Raw genomic sequence first — 17,928 nt, 5'->3', positions numbered from 1 at the left:
TGTTTATCTCATTTTATCATTTGTGTTTCATAATCATGCAACACTCGTTAAACATCAAAGGGACAGGAAAAAGAGCATCAGACTTATATAACTTCAATGATTTAAGGCAAACTAAGAATGGTTTCCCATAGCCATTAGTTTCCAGTGTTTAAAAAAATCATGACAGAATTGATGTTAAAACATTCAAAAATATTTATAGCTTCTTGGTATTTACTGCCTTTGTTTAGATATACTGGGTTTTGTTCAAAAGTATTTAAACCAACACACTTCTCTGTATTTCCTACTCAATCTTATGCTGAACACAATGAACTTAATTATCACGAGCAGTGTTGTCACAGCCTGTTAGAGAATGGAAGGCAGCTTCCATTAACAGAGTTTTTGAAATGATTTTTTATCCCAAATCAAGTTTTATTGTGTCGATGTAGATCTTACCACACTAGTTAGAAAGAGAGATGGAAAACGTTTTAGATTTGCAAATCCTGTCATGTTTTAAAGTGATCTATGCTGCAACACTGCGAAGATTTCCATTTCCAGACAAATGAGGAACATAACAAAACACAACTATCTCTTTCCCACCTCTGAATTTGAAGTTATACTGGATATCATATAACAGATTGTTTCCAACTAAGATTACTGTTTGATAAAAGGGCATTACATTGCTCTGCTAAACAGATTCATTCAATAGTGCATCTCTCTCAATTAAAAATTAATTTCAGGCACCTGGGTGGCTCAGTTGGTTAAGCATCTGACTTCAGTTCAGATCATGATCTAACCATTTGTGAGTTCGAGCCCCGCATTGGGCTCTGTGCAAACAGCTCGGAGTCTGGAGCCTGCGTGGGATTCTGTGTCTCCCTCTCTCTCTGTCCCTCCCCTGTTTGTGCTCCCCTTCTCTCTCTCTCTCTCTCTAAAAAATAAATAAACGGTAAAAATTAAAAAAAAAAGAATTAATTTTATTTGGGGGAATAATGGATACATTCATAGTTTTGATTGTGGTGATGGTTTCACAGGTATATATCTATGCCTAAATTTATCAAATAAAGAAGGGTCCAATGCTATAACATATACCAGGTTGATTGCACCTGCTCAAGCTATTTATTAGACCTACTTAGCTGACCTATCCTCTCTGACTGCATAATCATTGTAACAGAGCTAAAATTCAGTTGTAATGTTTTGTATTGTGTGTTTCATCTCCAGATGCCTTTCCACTCCTATCCCAGTGATGGCAAATGCCAACCCTCCCTGATCCTTCACCTTTTCACTAATGCCTTCAGGGATGGCATATACTTCTCCTGTGAACACCAAGATTAGGATATGTTTGAATATCAAATCAATCTGAAATGAAATTCTTATAAGAAAAACAGGTATGTTTAAGACTTTTTAAAATGTTTTTAGTCTTGTAGTATATATATAAACCTTGCATATACGAGACACTTTGTACGAGACCTGAAATAAGGTCAGCAGGTCAGGTAGCCAGGGGCACATGTTCTCCTCAAGCAGATGATAAGCTACTAACCTCAGGGCCAAAAGGGCCATATTTGTGTCCAGAGAAATCAGGTTGTTCCGAATAGAAGGCATAGACTGAAGGCCTACGGGAAAATTGGAAGGTTCAGAATCTCCCCCAAACCACATATAACAAAGAATATCAAGTGTCTCTTCACATTAAGAGAAAATTATCTCAAATCAAGTTAATTAATATCCCAACCACTGTTAGTATTAACATGGAAAATGTCTCTTGTTTTTTGGGGGGGTAGGAATTCTATTTTTTTCCACATCCACTGCCCCCTACACCACCCGCACTGTAGTAACCGCCTGGTACCACTCTCAGGGACCAAACGTCACAAAGGATTATCTGAACACATACTCAGGTCTTTGATCTTCAAGATAACAGAGCCCAGTGAAAATTCACATGGACCATGCAGTCTGCAGCCTAAAAGAACAACTCCATTAAAGTGAAAAGTCAGGCTTAATGCTTCCCCGGCATCATTGGGATGCTGCTGGTTCATTTATCAAAGCCAGGAACTCCCTTAACCTCTGCTGTAGTGGCCAGGATTAACAGCTGTAGTCCATCCATGTAATTCAATGGTCCCCAATAGCCTACGTCCATTATACCCTTCTTAGGGAAGGTAACGTTCAAGACTGAGAACCATAAAACTTTTAATAATACCAAACCTTGACTGTGCTTCTATTTCACAGCCCATCTAGTTTTCACCCAATTCTAACCTACAATGGAAACAGACTGAAGAAAGGAGAGGTTAAGTCAGGGAGACGGAAACAAATACCTTTCATCGTCTGGCAGGGTGAGCCACTGCAGTATGGTTAAGATTCTCCGCTCATGAGGGATGACTCTGTAGGGTGATAACAAGTAAAGCATGATGTTAGGTTGCATTTCCACAAACTTCAGCCTGATGACTGCTCACGCTGGCACCAGGACCAAGGGCTCTCTATTTACCGCCATTTGCTTTCACATCCTCGTCATAAAAGGCCATCTTTCGAATCAGTGTTTAAACTTCCACTTCCATTTGCAACATATCATATTGCTCAACCTCTGTCATAGAAGGTGAGACTGGAAACTCTCACTCACAATCAAGTGAGCAACCTGTCTGGCTGATCAGAGATTCTGCTACAGGCAGAAAAGGACCCTGGGCTCAGAAGCATTGCCATCCAGTGAGTAAAGCCATTAGCTATGGCCACCGAGGTTACCAGGACACCTCAATCTGCTTCTTGCTGGTGGTATGACCTCTCTTAACCTCTACCCCACTTTGATCTCTCTGGGCCTCAGTTTACTCATCAGTAAAAGAGAGATAATAGCAAGGCATACGGCACATAGCTTGGTCATAAAGATAAAATGAGACAAAACAGGCAAAGGGCACGTACAGGGCCTACCACATAGTAAGTTCCAAAAAAAAAAAACCCAAAAAACAAAAAACCTTTATTTTTATTAATGATCATAATTAGTTATCATTCTATCTCTAAAGACTTATGTGACTTTGGAAACATTATTTAATCTAAAAACTTTACATTCTTCCTCTATAAAATAAGGGGTTAGGAAAGGTATTCATGAAATTCTCTTCTATCTTATCAAAATCTATCAAGAATAGGCACCTATAATTATGAGACTGACAGAAAGGGTATAATCTTCATCCACAATGACTTTTGTGTTTAAGTCTCATTCCTCTGTTGAAATATAATTACCCAAAATCTGGCACCAGCTTTGGGAGCTCTCAGCTACATGACGGTACTGTATCCTGGGCTGAGTTTCATTGAGATGCTCACAAGCTGAGCAATGTCTTTATTTACGGGGAAATTGGCTTATTCTTTCCTAACAAGTAGCACGACATGCTTTTCTGCACCCCCCCCCCCATCCAAGAACAGGCATTAGAGCTTGTTTATGACGAACTCAAACTAAAGCCCAAGTTTAATTGCGGTCAGTAAACATTACTGTGGCCAAGAGTGACCCCTCGTATGAACTGTGTTCCCTGGGTGATAATGGTGTCAATGTAGGTTCATCAGCTGTAACAGATACACCACTCGGGTAGAGGACATTGATAATGGGGGAGGCTATGCATGTACAGGGGCAAAGGGGGGCTTGGTAAGTCACTGTACCTTCCAGTTTCATTTGCTGTGAACTTAAAACTGCTCCAAAAAATAAACTCTATTGGAAATTTATTGTGGGATGTTGGGTGAGCCACTTACACTTTTACTCTTGGTGGAGGTGAACAAGAGAAAGCTGGGAGAAAAACCAAGCTCCAGAGCCATGGTGGAAGGCTGGAGCTGGCCGGAGCCCTAATCAAGTAGTTCCTCTCCCCAGGCAACCCCCACCCCCCAAGGCCCACCAACTCTCCTAGATCGGAGCTTTGTCCTTCCTCTGGCCCCCTCCCAGTCTAGAACTATCCCAACAGTGCCAGAAAATCATGTTTAACATAAAATGAGTCTTAATGTAAACAAATTCCAAGGCTACTGAATAAATGTGACCCTGTGTATTATAGCCTATAATTGAATTAGAAATAGGCATAGCAAAGCCAAGATCATCACTTAAGGTATTTAATTCATCAGCCTCAGAAATCCTCTGTATCTGAGCAAAATAATTACATATTTAGAATTCTTTCCTAACTTAAAAAAAAAGCCAAATGCGGTAGCCTTTTCATTTTACCTTATTTCACGACCTACCTGCCAGCTGCTTTATTTTACATAATTGGTGTTAAGTCACAAAAATGGACTCTGATGGACTCCCTTGATGCTAATGGAAAAATACAAGCTAATAGATTTTGTGTCGAGCTCAGAATACGCATCCTCTAACACCTTCGTTGGATGGGGCGTCTGACCAGCAAGGAATAAAAGCATCCACTCTGAGGCTGGAATGCTTGCGTTTGAATGCTGACTCCAACATGTGCTGGTGACTAGACTTTGCCAAGTTACTTAACGTTTCAGTGCCTCCATAAAATGAGGATAACAATAGCTCTTATCTCATAAGGCTCTTTTAAAGATTAAAAGAGATAATACACGAAAAGCACTTAGAACAGTGCCGGGCACACAGAAATTAGAAAAATGTTAGCTTTTATCATCATGTACTGGATCCACAGGTCCACAGAGATGACACACACACTCATGAAATATTTGTTAAACGTATAACATGTTCAAGGCATTTGTATGAATGTAAATAAAGACACAAAATTCTGCTACTAAAAAGACCATTACGGAGGAGTCGCCATTCTCTTCTTAGAAAGATAAGCAGGGGATTACCATTTTCTGGGCAGGAGCTGAGTATGTGTGTGTCCTAAGAACCAGAGATGAGAACTGTAGATGCCTGAATATCCATCCAAACTGTGACCCTCGGGCATGACATTTCACCTCTCTCGGCCACACTATTCTAACCTTGCCAATGAGGAGCTGGACAAAGTGGTCTCTAACTTTCCTACGAGTTCTACATTATCTTTATGAAATTGCCCAGGAACCAAAAAGACATAGCCCCTAGCCATTAGTGTTTAAAACACAACCCAGAGACAGCACAAACAAACGTGGCAAAGGAACAGTGTGTGTCCAAATGGAAAGGGAATTGGTGCTTGTGTCGCTGTCTTTATCGTCACTGTTTGATATAGAATTTGTTCTGAGACCAAGTATGTCAGAGATGGTCAGAAAAAGAAAAAAAAAAAATAGGAGGGATGGAAAATGAAGGACCAGATGAGGCATTTAGTGTTAAAGGGAACCAATTACCTTCGAACACATATAGCCATTGTATGGTCAGTGTTGGAAGAGATGATGTGGACTAGAAAACAAAAACCACTTATTGGTTACTCTTTATGTACTAAGCACCCTACTAGGCCCTTTAAATAAGTTAGCTCATTCCATCTTCACAACACCCTATGTTATCGAGGGATTAAATCACTTGTCTACAGCCAGCAATCTATTAAGTGGCAGCGCTAGGATTAGAAGCAATCTAAACACTCATACATAAAAGGAATTACTGCTTTTGAACATGAATTGACACACACACACACACAAAATGGAATGGAGCAGCATCAGTACTTTGGAATAGAATACTATCATTTAAAAAGCAAGAATAATTCTAGGTTGCAGTACAGAATCACGTTAAAAAGATGGCCTTCCAAGTCTAACTCTGCACCTTGAATCTGGTTTTAAACTTAAAATTTTTCAGAATGTATCATGTGTAGATTCCCCTGACATATATTCCATTAAAAAACTGAAAATATGACCCTGGTGTGTGTGTGTGTGTGTGTGTGTTATAACAAGATTTTTTTTTTAAAGAAAAAAAAAAAAAACAAAAAAAACTAAATCCAAGTCACTCCTGGAATATAGAGATAAAAGAACAATAGCCTGAGAAGCAAAGCCAAACTAAGGACATCTTTAGAGCACACAAAAGCTACCTTCTTAGAAGTAGTTTGAAATGGGTGGAGAAAATTGCCATTCAAAATCAGAACACTGGGCCTTTTCAACGAAGCTTTGCAGCAGTTTCGGGGGGTAAGGGTGGGACCTAGGTATTAATTATGTTGTTGGCTCCTTTCCGTTCTGCTGAGCAAATATGTTATGGAACAGAAGAAATCATTTCTGTAAGCATCTATAACAGTCAAGGGTTACAAAAATGTAATGCAGATGATTAAATTGGTAGATCAACATGTCATCTACATGTCATTTCTAACATACCCACACTTATTTCTCAACTCAGACAAGCTCTTTAAAAAATAGGGGCGGGGGAGACTTTTAAAGGGTCACTGTCTTAAAGTCACCAAACCCAGTTTCAACACAGCCCTTCAAATCTGAAAAAGCTACTTTTATTCCTGAATTTGGAGAATATAGATGGTCCCATTCTGGATTAATCTGAACCTGTGATTGCTCTCAGCACACTACTATTATAGAATAGTCAGATTTTTGTTAAGGCATAAGAGGCAAATATGGAAACAGCTTTAGGTGGTTAAAAAAAAAAAAGATGGAAAGAACATCTCAGTGGGAACAAAATCCTCATGAAAGTTGAAACAGATTCCTTTTCTCACTAAGGAGCCTTAAAAATAATCAACATGTTGACACTTTTATTAGGTAAGTTTCACCTAAAGACTACTTTATGAACATTAACTACTAATCCCCCCATTAGCTCTGTGGGGAAGACAAGTGGTAGTTCCATTTTTCTTATTAGGGAAATCCTAGAGTTCAGTGGAAAATGGAGTGGAAACAGAGGCTTCCCCTTGTCTCCTGTCTGGAATTTCCAATCTCTAGACTACTACATCAGCTGTCTGAGACCACACTAGACTTTTAATGTTGTGAACCAAAATAAACATAGTATGTTATAATATATTTATAGAAAATGATAATGCAAACCACAGCAATAAATAGTCCAAGAGAAATATACGATCCTTGGTGGTAAGTTACCAAACCCTATAAATGGACAGAAAAATCTGAAGGATGACAAGAAGGGAAAATCTTCATATTCTATTAAGAAAAGATGGAGGAAAAAGGAGGGAAGACCTCTAAAAAATGATTGGAAGATTATTTTCAATCAGAAAATACAGAAAAGCTCAAGTGCTTTTGTATTTAACTGAAATGAAATCAAATTGAGTTAATGTTTCATAAGCTGATCATAATTGCAATTTTACAAACACTGACAAAATAAAGACAACTTACACAGACCAGAAGAATGTCCCAGCTTTCACCCCTTGCTTGGTGGCTGTAATCCATAGCTAATGAGGAAAATATAAGAGGCTTATAACACGTTCTGAGATTTTTTTCTTCTCAAAGAAGAAAAAAGTTTTAAAATATATTAGATCAGATCTCTTATACTTTACCCACACCCCGTCATAAATTTCACATTATTTGCAATCATTCTCTTTTCACATCTGGAAGTCAGAAGCATTGTTTCCATGAATGTCATTCAATACATTCTCTGCAAAAGCTTTCAAAAGCTCTGCTGTGATTCCAGTGGCATTTTTTAATTCCTATTTCATCTCAGAAGTCTCTTCTGTACCTGTCTTTTCTGATCATCGTTTTGAACATTTCACTTATATGACAGAATTCTGCTCATAAAAGGACCCAGGAGTGGACCATATGTTTCCTGTCCTATGAAAGCCTATAGAGGAGAACCCCAATTTGGTACACAGATGCCAGAATCCTGGAACCCAGCTTTGCCTTGTTTTGTTTTAAGCTAGGTGAATGAGAAGGGGAAAAAAGCTATTTTTTATTTTGGATTTTCCCTTGTGTCTTTTATTTAGCTTTTCAATAAATGGAAATTTAAGAATAAGTTCCTGGGACAAGTTAGGTGACCCAAGCATTTCTTTGAGGCTTTTGAAATATTCTTTCCAGCACATGCTGTTGCGAGTCAGAAGACAGGGCAGTTAAGAACCTGAGCTCTGCAACCAGATAGCTGCTGGATTTTAAGCCTCTTCTCTGTCACTTACCAAGTATGCAGTCCTCCAGGAAATGACTTAAGCTCTCCTTGCTTCAGTTTCCTTTAAAATGTAGGTAATATTACCTAGCACATAGGATTATTCTAAGCTTTAATAAGTTAATACATTTAAAGCCCTTAAAGCAGTGTCTTAGCATTTGGTGAACACTAGATCTATTTTAATCTTTATTATTATGCATTGGAAATAAATATAATCCAGTTATTCTAGGAACATTAAAAACAGCTTGAGATGGCCAGTGTCCCATTGAACATAAGTCTGTAAGAACCAACCCTCCACCCCCACCCTGTGCTTTGGGAGGCAAACAGAAAGAAATATATGGCTCATTTGTTGTAAGACCCAAGCAAAATGGTCTAGGAATTGCAGCCAGCCCCTTTTCTGATTTCACTGTATCTAGACTTCCAGAGTGTCTTACCGACTCCAGTGAAAACCTCTGTTTTGGGGGGAGAGGGGATATTTGGAGGTGTGGGGCCTCCAGGAGGTTGGCCATGGTTTCAGAAAGGTCTGGTGGCCTGGCCTGGGGGATTCCACATGGATTCCCAAGCTCCTTTGGAGGGACTAAAGACCCTGAGAGCCCCGCAAAATCACAGCTGCTACAGCTGGCAAGTAAGGAATGGGCAGGAGAGCACAGAGTGACCTCTCAGATTTGAGGAGGTGTGAACGGCTAGAATGTCATCTACATGGGAGAGGTGGTTCCTCCTTCCATGGGGATGGGTCAGAGATATGAGGATCTCAGCCTGCGGACAAACTGGCACAGACACACAGGCCAACCAGGGTTCAAAATGTGTCCATTTGTTCTTTTTTTTTTTTCTTGGTTATCACATTTATTTAAATGGTTGGGGGGGGATGTCCTTTAGCTTAAGTATTTTTGAGTTATCTGCAAATCATTTCAGGAGTGGAAGAATCCTTGGTCGTTTCTTAATATCAAAATTTACACAGAGTTCTCTTTATAATGTCTTCTGCATTTAAAAAGGCAATCATAAGAAGTCTCCTATATTCCACACACGACAAATTCTTTGGTTCAGCCAACTCTTAATGGAGGGCAACTAGTACACCATCATCTCCCCAAAGAGCATCGGAATATTCTGATATTTTCAAAAATATTTTGTTGATTTATACATCCCTTCGTATGTTTCCTCATCAGTTTCTATAGTAGTCACAGTTTCCTCCACATCTCCCAATGTCATATTTAAATGCTGACCATAAGCATGTACTCTGCCTCAAAGCTCTCTGTCGTTTCTCACTCTCACGTAAATTCGCTCATCCATGCTGAGCCTGATGAGATCCAGGGGCTCTTCTACAGGTCTGGTAGTTTGTTGCTGGTCCTTGTCGTCCGCCATGTTTCAAACCCTGTACCCTTTCCCGCCTCTCGCGAGAGAACGCGAGCCCCGTGGTCTCTGGAAATGAGGGAATGCAATGTGCCGAAAGTAAAAAGAAATTTGCTATGCACGGTCTTGCCTTGTACAGTTTTCATTGGTCATCTGAGGCTGGGGCGGAGCTCCAGGGGGCGGGGGAGTAGGCTGGACCTATAAGGAAAGAGCGTGGCCATACCTCTCCATCCAGCACCTCTACTATAAAGAAGATGCGCTCAGACTAAATGCTGGACATCCTGCAGGTGCCTCAAAACTACATCAGATCCCAGAGAGACCAGTTTCTTATATTAAGTGATCTATTTCTATACTCATTTTAATTTCAGAGATTCAAATTTAGCGTATTCACATCCAAACAACTTCATACAAAATCTATGTCTTGATATTCATAAGGAAGTTGTACTAGGCAAATAGTTGGCAGTTATGAAATGTAAGATTAATCTGGGGTTTTCTAATGGAAAATTTTAAATGCAGTTTTGTCAAATGATGAGCCTGCACTTTCTAAAGTTATGCTGTGGAATATATGCTGATGTTGGCATTATCTGGACAACAGGAAGCCCTATGGGTAAATTTTAGTTCCATAAGGCTTACGAGAAAAGTTCACCAGAAGGGGTCCTTGCGGTGCTATAAGAAAAGTGCATTGGAAGAGAGGGTGGCAGAAGTGGGTGTGCTAAAATTTTCCCAATGGCAAAGTCAGGATCATTTGTTCTTCATACTTTTCTGAACTTCTCAAACTTTTTACAATGACAACTAAAATCTTTGTCATCAGAAAAAAAATAGCCAATTGCAAAAAGCAAGTGGACCACAAAGACAATAAGAAGGTAAAAAAAAAATATATATATATATATGTGTATATATATATATATATATATATATATATATATATATATATATATATATTTGAGTGCTTGGGTGGCTCAGTTGTTAAGTGTCCAACTCAGGTCATGATCTCACAGTTCCTGAGATAGAGCCCTGTGTTGGGCTCTGCGCTGATAGCACAAAGCTTGCTTGGTATTCTCTCTCTTTCTTTCTCTCTCTCTCTCTCCCTCTCTCTCTGAAAATAAACTTTTTTTAAAAATTTCATTTCTTCTCCAAAAAAGAAGCAAAACATTCTTCCTGCTTTTTTTTAAATATTTATTTATTTTTGAGAGAGGCAGAGCACAAGCAGGGAAGAGGAAGAGAGAGAGAGAGGGAGACACAGAATCTGAAGCAGGCTCCAGGCTCTGAGCTGGATGCAGAGAGAGCCCGACACAGGGCTCGAACTCACAAACTGTGAGATCATGACCTGAGCTGAAGTTGGACACTCAACTGAGCCACCCAGGTGCCCCATCTTCCTGCTTTTTGATACGAGTCATGTTGACTATATTTTATAAAAGAAAAATGGGAGCATGGTCAGAAAAGTGCAAAAAGTGAACAAATGAGAGAATATTTAAGATTAAAAAACACTTAAAAACCGCAAACAAAAGGACCGTAGCAGTAATGAAGCCATTCTGTCAGGGTCTAGCAAATGGTAGGAGATTGAAACATAATGTTCTTGGGTTATCAGATCATAAGTAGCTATAAAACTTCCCTTGCAGTCATGCGTATACATTATCTTTCTGAGCTCAGAAGTTAAATCTAGTAATTACACAGAAAAAAAAAAAAGGCACCAAAACTTTGGTCTAAAAACAGAAAAGTGAAAGCAAGCCTCTGGGGCTATTTAAAAAGGAGAGAGAAGTTCCTAGTTCCTTGTTAATTCAGAGAAATGGGAAATCAGTATTTCTCTGAATTTGAATGTAAAATAAATTTCCTCACAGACTGGTAAAACAGCACAACTAAAATAACCTGACAAGACCCTGGGTTTGGATTTCCCACCTTTAATGCCAACGTTTCTCAATTGCTCTGCTTTATCTAGAGGCATTTTTCAATATTTGTGTCTTACATGCTGTATTTTGAAGAGGGCACGAGTGGGGAACGTATTGTACCTATTTGATATGTTATCAGGAATTTTTTTTTATATATAAAAGCTGTCTCACTGGAATCAGAAGGATTTAACTGTGAAATCCAATACTTTCTGAAATGAAAGTATGCTGCTGTGGGAGGAGGGGGAGAAGTTTTGAAAAAGAAAACAAGTAGAAAACATTTTTCAAAAACATGAACTACAACGGCGGTCTTTCCAGCAGTTCTTTGCAGGGAAATTATTCCTTTGCATTCAAAAGCATGGAGCCAGGATACATAGAATTCTGGGAAGCCAGAGGGGTGGATGGGGCCATAGCAGATGCTGGAATAAATCATTCACTGAGATTCAGGAGTGGGTTTGCAGCAGGACAGACTGTGGGCGTGGGTGGCTCTTCGCAGGCGGTTAGGGCCAGAAGAAGGTGAGTGATACAGTACAGGATAAAAACCAGGCGTCAGAGAGGGTGCAGTGCAATTCAAGACACAGTAGTGGGACACCTAATTGTGTCAGGCTGTGGGTTAGGGATGGAGAAAAAAGAGATTCTACCCCCAGGGGACCCACAGACTAAAGCAGATACGTGAATAATTTCAAAAATATATGGTCGAATTTATGACAGAAATAATATGAAAACCCAAAGGAGGGTCTCTGAGCTTAGCCAGGGCTGGGGGAATTTAGTGACTACCTAGGGAAAGAGACTTCAACTGACATTTGAAAGGCTTATAAATAATTATGAGTCCAGTAGCAAAGTGGCCACGTGAGCATTTACAGCACTCTAAATACAGAGCAGAGCCCATCTTAAATACATTAATACAGTAAAAAAAAGAACAAAACCAGATTTAGAGCAATCTAGGGAAAAGAAACAAAGGGTAAAAGAATAAAGGGTAAAACTTTCCTTAAAAGAAAGCAAAACCACCCACTAGCAGGTTAATAAAATAGACAGGAAGAGGCGGAAGCAACCACTTGCGCTTTGCATCAAGGCATCCCTTTGACCTGGAAATTCACTTCTGTTCTAATGTCATTCTTCTCTTTGCCGTCTCTTTCTCCAACATGCCATTGTGCTTGTATTTTCACACTACTGTAATTCATGAGGATAGTCTCAGGACCAACTCACTGAATCACCAACACTGGCAGAAACAACTGTAGACTAAGCAGCTTAAGGAATGATAAGAATGCCTCTGTTTCTCTTAGAAATGCCCTGCTCTGGAAACTGGCTTTAGAGAACTTGCATGATGGTGGGGTGTTGGACTTTTTTTCTCAAATCTCCATGTTTCGTGCACCCCTTGGAGTCTCATTCATTCTCCACTTTGCTGGGTCCAGATTGAAACTGAACGGGGAATTTCCCACTGAGATACCTTACTATCAGAAATTGCACGATTATAGCAGAGAGATTTTTCAAAGAAACAAACACACTTAAGAAACTCCAGGAAGAGTACAGAACATAATTTTGTAATTGGAAAAAAGTAACTACAACTGTAAAGCAACAACAATGAGAGGAATCCCATAAAAATATGTATGAGAAATGTGGCATCATAAAGTGAATAACAACTTTTAATAGCACATTCTGAAGATTAACAAATTAAAAGCAGACTTGAGTTTGCTAAAATGGCTATATCAGTGTTAAAAAAAAATGTGAGGGGTGCCTGTGTGGCTCAATCAGTTAAGCATCTAACTCTTTAGTTCAGCTCAGGTCATGATCTCACAGTTGTGAGATCACGCCTCACATAGCACTCTACGGTAAGTGTGGAGCCTGCCTGGGATTGTCTCTCTCCCTCTCTCTCTGCCCCACCACTGCACTCATGCATTCTCTCTCTCTCTCTCTCTCTCTCTCTCTCTCTCAAATTAAATAAATAAACTTTAAAAATAAGGTGAAATTAAATTATAGAAATTTTTTTTTGGAAGCCTAATGGTGAGATTCAAATTGTCAGATGGGACACTATACAAGTGCCTCACCCCATCTATTAAATTTCAAACTAGGATAAGAGTGGTTCTTGTTTACCTTTTAATCTGGCTCCTTTATTATTTAGCCAAATGTCTTTCATGCTTTAATCATTCAGTAAAAATAAGTTAAGTTTAATGTAAATACCTAAGGTTTTTATAAATATTTTCTCTACCTCAATTATTTTTTTCACTGGTGATTTTGTGAAATGTATAAACCTCTGAGAGGATGAGATAAATGCTTGAGAAATATTTATTAAGGCTCATCTTTTCTTATAATATTTATAGTTTCTTATACTGTTATTCTGTAGTTCTTAGAGTTTCCTTCCATATGTTCTTCTTCTATGCCAAATTTCAGTAAGATGTTTTTAAATGATAGCTACTATGTTCCTTGAAGTTCTTATGGTGTCCTCTTGTTCAAGAAGATAGAAACGCAAATCAGTTTCTCTCTGAATCTCTGTCAACACTAGGAAAATACTGAACTTGGTCAAATCTATCAACTTTGAGAGTTAGTTGGGAAACAGGCAAACAGGATTGAAACAGAGACTTTACTCCATTGGGCAAGTTAACAGCATTGCCTCTGCTCTCTGCAGAAATTAATGAAGATGTGGACTCATCTTCTGAGTCATGCCAACCTAGAGGGAAACTAAGGTCAACACTTGGTGTAAGGTGATCCACTTTGATAAAATTACTATTTGTCTCTATATCCTTTGTGGTTCTTCAGGCAAGTTTGCTTCCATGACAAAATTAATACAAAAAACCAACTAATAATAATAGCTTGAGAGAACTCTAATTTCAATCATTTCATTTACACGTAAAATGTTCCTCTATCATAAACTTTATGAAATCCACCTTGTAAACAAATTTTACTATGCTCACAACTTAGATCATCACAGACTTCTGGGAGTCCGGCCTGAATGAAGACAGCAGAATCAAAACCTCTACTATAAAGAAATACTTCTGCAGACATACAAGAAGTATTCCAATGTTTGTTTGTTTGTTTATGAAAAGCCCATATTTAACCTTGCATACTTACTGGTTATGAATTTTTTTTATCACAAATGACCTTTTATCAAAGAGCATTACCATTTTCCTCTTACTTTATATTCTCCATTTTGCCCATAGATTGCAGCAAACATTTCCAGCTGTGGGACCATTTAGGGAAGGTAGATTCATGGGTACATGCAGACACTGGTCACTCTCTCTGCCATAGCAGATTGCACAAAGGTGGGAGCCTCCAATCAGAGTCGACACGAGGTGGAACCATTTGCCATCTTTCTCCTACATGCGTTTCAATGACTGTGTGTACGGGGCTGTGCTCCTGTGGAGATTCTGACCCTTCTACCCAGGGTCGTGCGCACTTGGTTCAATTCTGCACATTCAACAACTATGGCCTCATGTTGCTATTTTGCTCATGTCTGACCAAAGCAAGTTGCCCAAGCATACACACAGTCATAGGAAAAATACTATGTAGAAAGCCATCTACCTCCCTCTTTACTTTCTGCCCACCCATTGGAGCTGAAGTAAACAGGATGAGTTCTTTCAAAGTATTAATTTGCTGGTCCAAAATTAAGGTATAATTCCACTTACATGTAACTTCCAAGAATTTCAAAAAACGGATGAAACAAAAGAATTTATGAACTTACTGTGGGTTTCATTGTTGTGTTCTTTTTTTTTTTTCTTTTCAGCAAGCTTCCCTGTTTCTATTCATATGGCACCTGAGCTAAAATTTTGGGGTAGTCATAGTCATTCACTTCTCTTTTTCATTGTACCCATAAATCTGGTAAATCAGTAAGATATGACTATATATTCCTTCCTCAAAATGTTTCTGAAATTCAGCCCCCTGTCACCATTTCCATCACCACCTGCCTAATGAAGACACTTATCACCTCACACTTTTATGATCATAACCTCACCTACACACACACACACACACACACACAACACACACACACACGTAGACATATGAACATATATATGTACACACATTATTTATGCATATGTGTAATAGGTATACACACATACATAAATACTGTATATACATATATGGATATATATACATATTGTGTGCACACATATACACATAAATATTATGTGTACACATATATATAAAATACCAAAAGACAGAAACATTGCCAAGTATGAGGAAATTTTAGGCATCTTTTTTACAGGTAACAAATTTGGGGCTGAAATGTTTCAGCGCACAAATACACACATAAAAAATGCAAAACTTACCGGTTGACCTCCCCACCATCTATGATTAAATTTCTCTCGCCCTCGCAGATGGAAAGTGGCATCAAATACAGGATCATACATTGAATTGCCAACAATTCCATGTGATTCCGGATATAGTCCCTTTGTGCAAAAGCAAATTTATTGTTAAAATAACAATGTAATAGTCTGTACCTGTTTGATCTATCATAAGTTTTTTTGTCATAGGAGGCTTTATAACAACATTTAATTTCCAAATTTATATAAGATATATAGAGACTTTATATATGTCTGAGCAAACATGAGTATTATCTATGGACTAATTATAAGCTATCTGAGAGACTTAACATGATCGTAAGAAATTTAGTATTTGGGTTTTTTTAACGGTGCAATTTAATAAGATGACAAAAACTTTCATTACAGTAAATTAACTTTGAGATGGAAATTTACTTATTGCCTCCAAAGAAGCTTCTACTTACAAATACACTCTTCCTTTTCCTTAAGTTCTATTTCTATCCCAGAACCCCTCAAATCAATCATAACAGTAAAATAAATAGAGCTGCCAGGGTGGCTCAGTCGGTTAAGCATCCGACTTCAGCTCAGGTCATGATCTCACAGTGTGTGAGTTCGAGTCCAGCTTCGGGCGAGCTCAAGCCCCTCATGGGGTGAGTCCCACTTCTCTCTCTCTTTCTCTCTCTCTCTCTTTCTCTCTCTCCCTCCTTCTCTTTCTCTCCCCTTGCTCACTTGTGCCCTCTCTCTCAAAATATAATGATCATCATAATAATAATAAAATAAATTATGTTTTTAAAGAAGAAAGCAAGATAGGATGGGAGTATCTACAAACGAAAACAGAACGGCCTTGAAGTCAACACTGTTATTTGAAAATTCCGAAAATACACAATAGATCTTGTGGTATTTGAGAGAGGTTTAATGTACGTGCTCCAACCGAACTGCGCCTGGAAAAAAGTGTTCGGTTTTGAACCTGCGGTGAAGTTCAGTCGTCCACACAACTGTAAAAGACATTTACTGGGAACGGCTCACGCAGACAAGATAGAAAACGAAAAGATTGTCTTTAAACACTAAGAAACATGTTTTTGCGAATCTCCCTTTAAGTCACTTCAGGATGAGGTCTACATCCACACCCTCGGAATCTATATTATTTGAAAAAATACTTACAGTGGCCAAAGTGTATAAGTTAGGGAAAGTTTTTGTTGGGTACACGGGCCTCATGTAGGGAGAGTGTGTGCCGCAGGACCCTAGGAACAGAATTTCAGATGTTAGGACAAGAGGACCAGCAGGAGCTACCTCACGTGTGGGAATCCGCTTTATAAACTATCAAAGACTTGTGTTACCTTCACTCTCGTATAATAAAATACATTTAAAGCCGCGTGTCCCTAGCTCTCAAAGCCCACAGCTAAGCATTTACTGTGCAGACCACGAATACTGATGAGAATACAGCATGAAAATGACTTACTTAGCTTTTCGATGTTAGGCATGACCTTGCTGCCTTTCTTCATGTAGGATGCTCGGAAACCATCCACAGAAAAGATGATTAATGGAGGGCGAACAAACCTTAAACAGTAACATATTCCACTTTAGAAAACTTGCTGCTATAAAGGGTCCATTACACCTAGTCATGCTCGACAATTGGGACCAGGAAATTTCCAAGATGAAACTTCAAATGAGGATATCCATACAAGCCTGGGCTTCCGGCCACGTCACATTTGTGATGACCAAAGTCCAGAGTTAAATGACCAAGATCATAAAAGGGCCAGGCAAGGGACCAGACTCCAGATTTCCCCTAATAGACTTTCTCCTCTGTTGCCTCTTGCATTGCAAACAAGGTTGTTCACAGGGTATAAAGTTGCTATATTTGCCTGGAATATGTATTCTCCCATCTGCTGCCTGGAAAACTCCTATGCATTCCTTGAAATCCAGCTGAAGGCTTCCTCTTCTATAACGTTAGTTGTTCACATATTTCAATTCCTTTAAAATATTAATTCATACCTCTTTTGTCATTCTTTGTATCTTATTTATGTTTCCATTTTGTGGACCTATAGTAGGGCTTCAATAAATATATTCATCAGACACATAAACGAATGAATGAAGTCAGTGAATATGGAATTAATAGCAACAGTACTCCTGTCACTGGAACTAAAACTTATAAAAGAATTCTTTTAGATTTAATCCTAAAATAACTTTAAAAATAATTAAAATTGTTGAAGATCTTTAAAAAGTTCATCAGTAAAGGACCTGACTATCCATACCCATCTAGGGCAGAATCTGATAAAATGTGAGGTTCACATTTGTTACATTCTTTTGTCCTTTGTTATATTCTGAGGATGTAATTGTTGAGTCAGACCTAGGAATACTAAACTAGGTGCAAAACTTTTTCTGATAGCTTGAAGATAACTCAGCAAGCACCGGCTTGAGTTTATTGGAAGCCACATGATAAATGAGGTGTATTTCACATGGGTCACATATAAAGCACTTAGAAGAATACTATAAAGAGTTCATTCTAATCCTTACTATTATCGTTTCATTCTACCACTAGACTGCTTTTGTCTCA

The 17,928-nt window shown here is 38.7% G+C and overlaps 1 protein-coding gene across 13 annotated transcripts in view; it reads right to left on the bottom strand.

Moving 5' to 3' along the window:
- ENPP2 (ectonucleotide pyrophosphatase/phosphodiesterase 2) overlaps window positions 1-17,928 on the bottom strand; it is a 110,270-nt gene that overhangs the window by 43,045 nt on the left and 49,297 nt on the right. For all 13 annotated transcript variants that reach the window (XM_027063992.2, XM_027063995.2, XM_053208302.1 and 10 more), the window contains exons 6-11: window positions 16,834-16,931; window positions 16,536-16,615; window positions 15,384-15,503; window positions 7,132-7,187; window positions 2,280-2,345; window positions 1,514-1,586 (exon numbers count right to left, since the gene is read on the bottom strand). In XM_027063992.2, the coding sequence (XP_026919793.1) occupies window positions 1,514-1,586; window positions 2,280-2,345; window positions 7,132-7,187; window positions 15,384-15,503; window positions 16,536-16,615; window positions 16,834-16,931 (493 nt within the window). The remainder of the gene's footprint in view (window positions 1-1,513; window positions 1,587-2,279; window positions 2,346-7,131; window positions 7,188-15,383; window positions 15,504-16,535; window positions 16,616-16,833; window positions 16,932-17,928) is intronic.

The sequence above is a fragment of the Acinonyx jubatus genome, chromosome F2 (assembly GCF_027475565.1).
Source record: "Acinonyx jubatus isolate Ajub_Pintada_27869175 chromosome F2, VMU_Ajub_asm_v1.0, whole genome shotgun sequence".
Lineage (NCBI taxonomy): Eukaryota > Metazoa > Chordata > Mammalia > Carnivora > Felidae > Acinonyx > Acinonyx jubatus.
The sequence above is the reverse complement of the archived record's forward strand: the minus strand, read 5'-3'. Positions and strand labels throughout refer to the sequence as shown.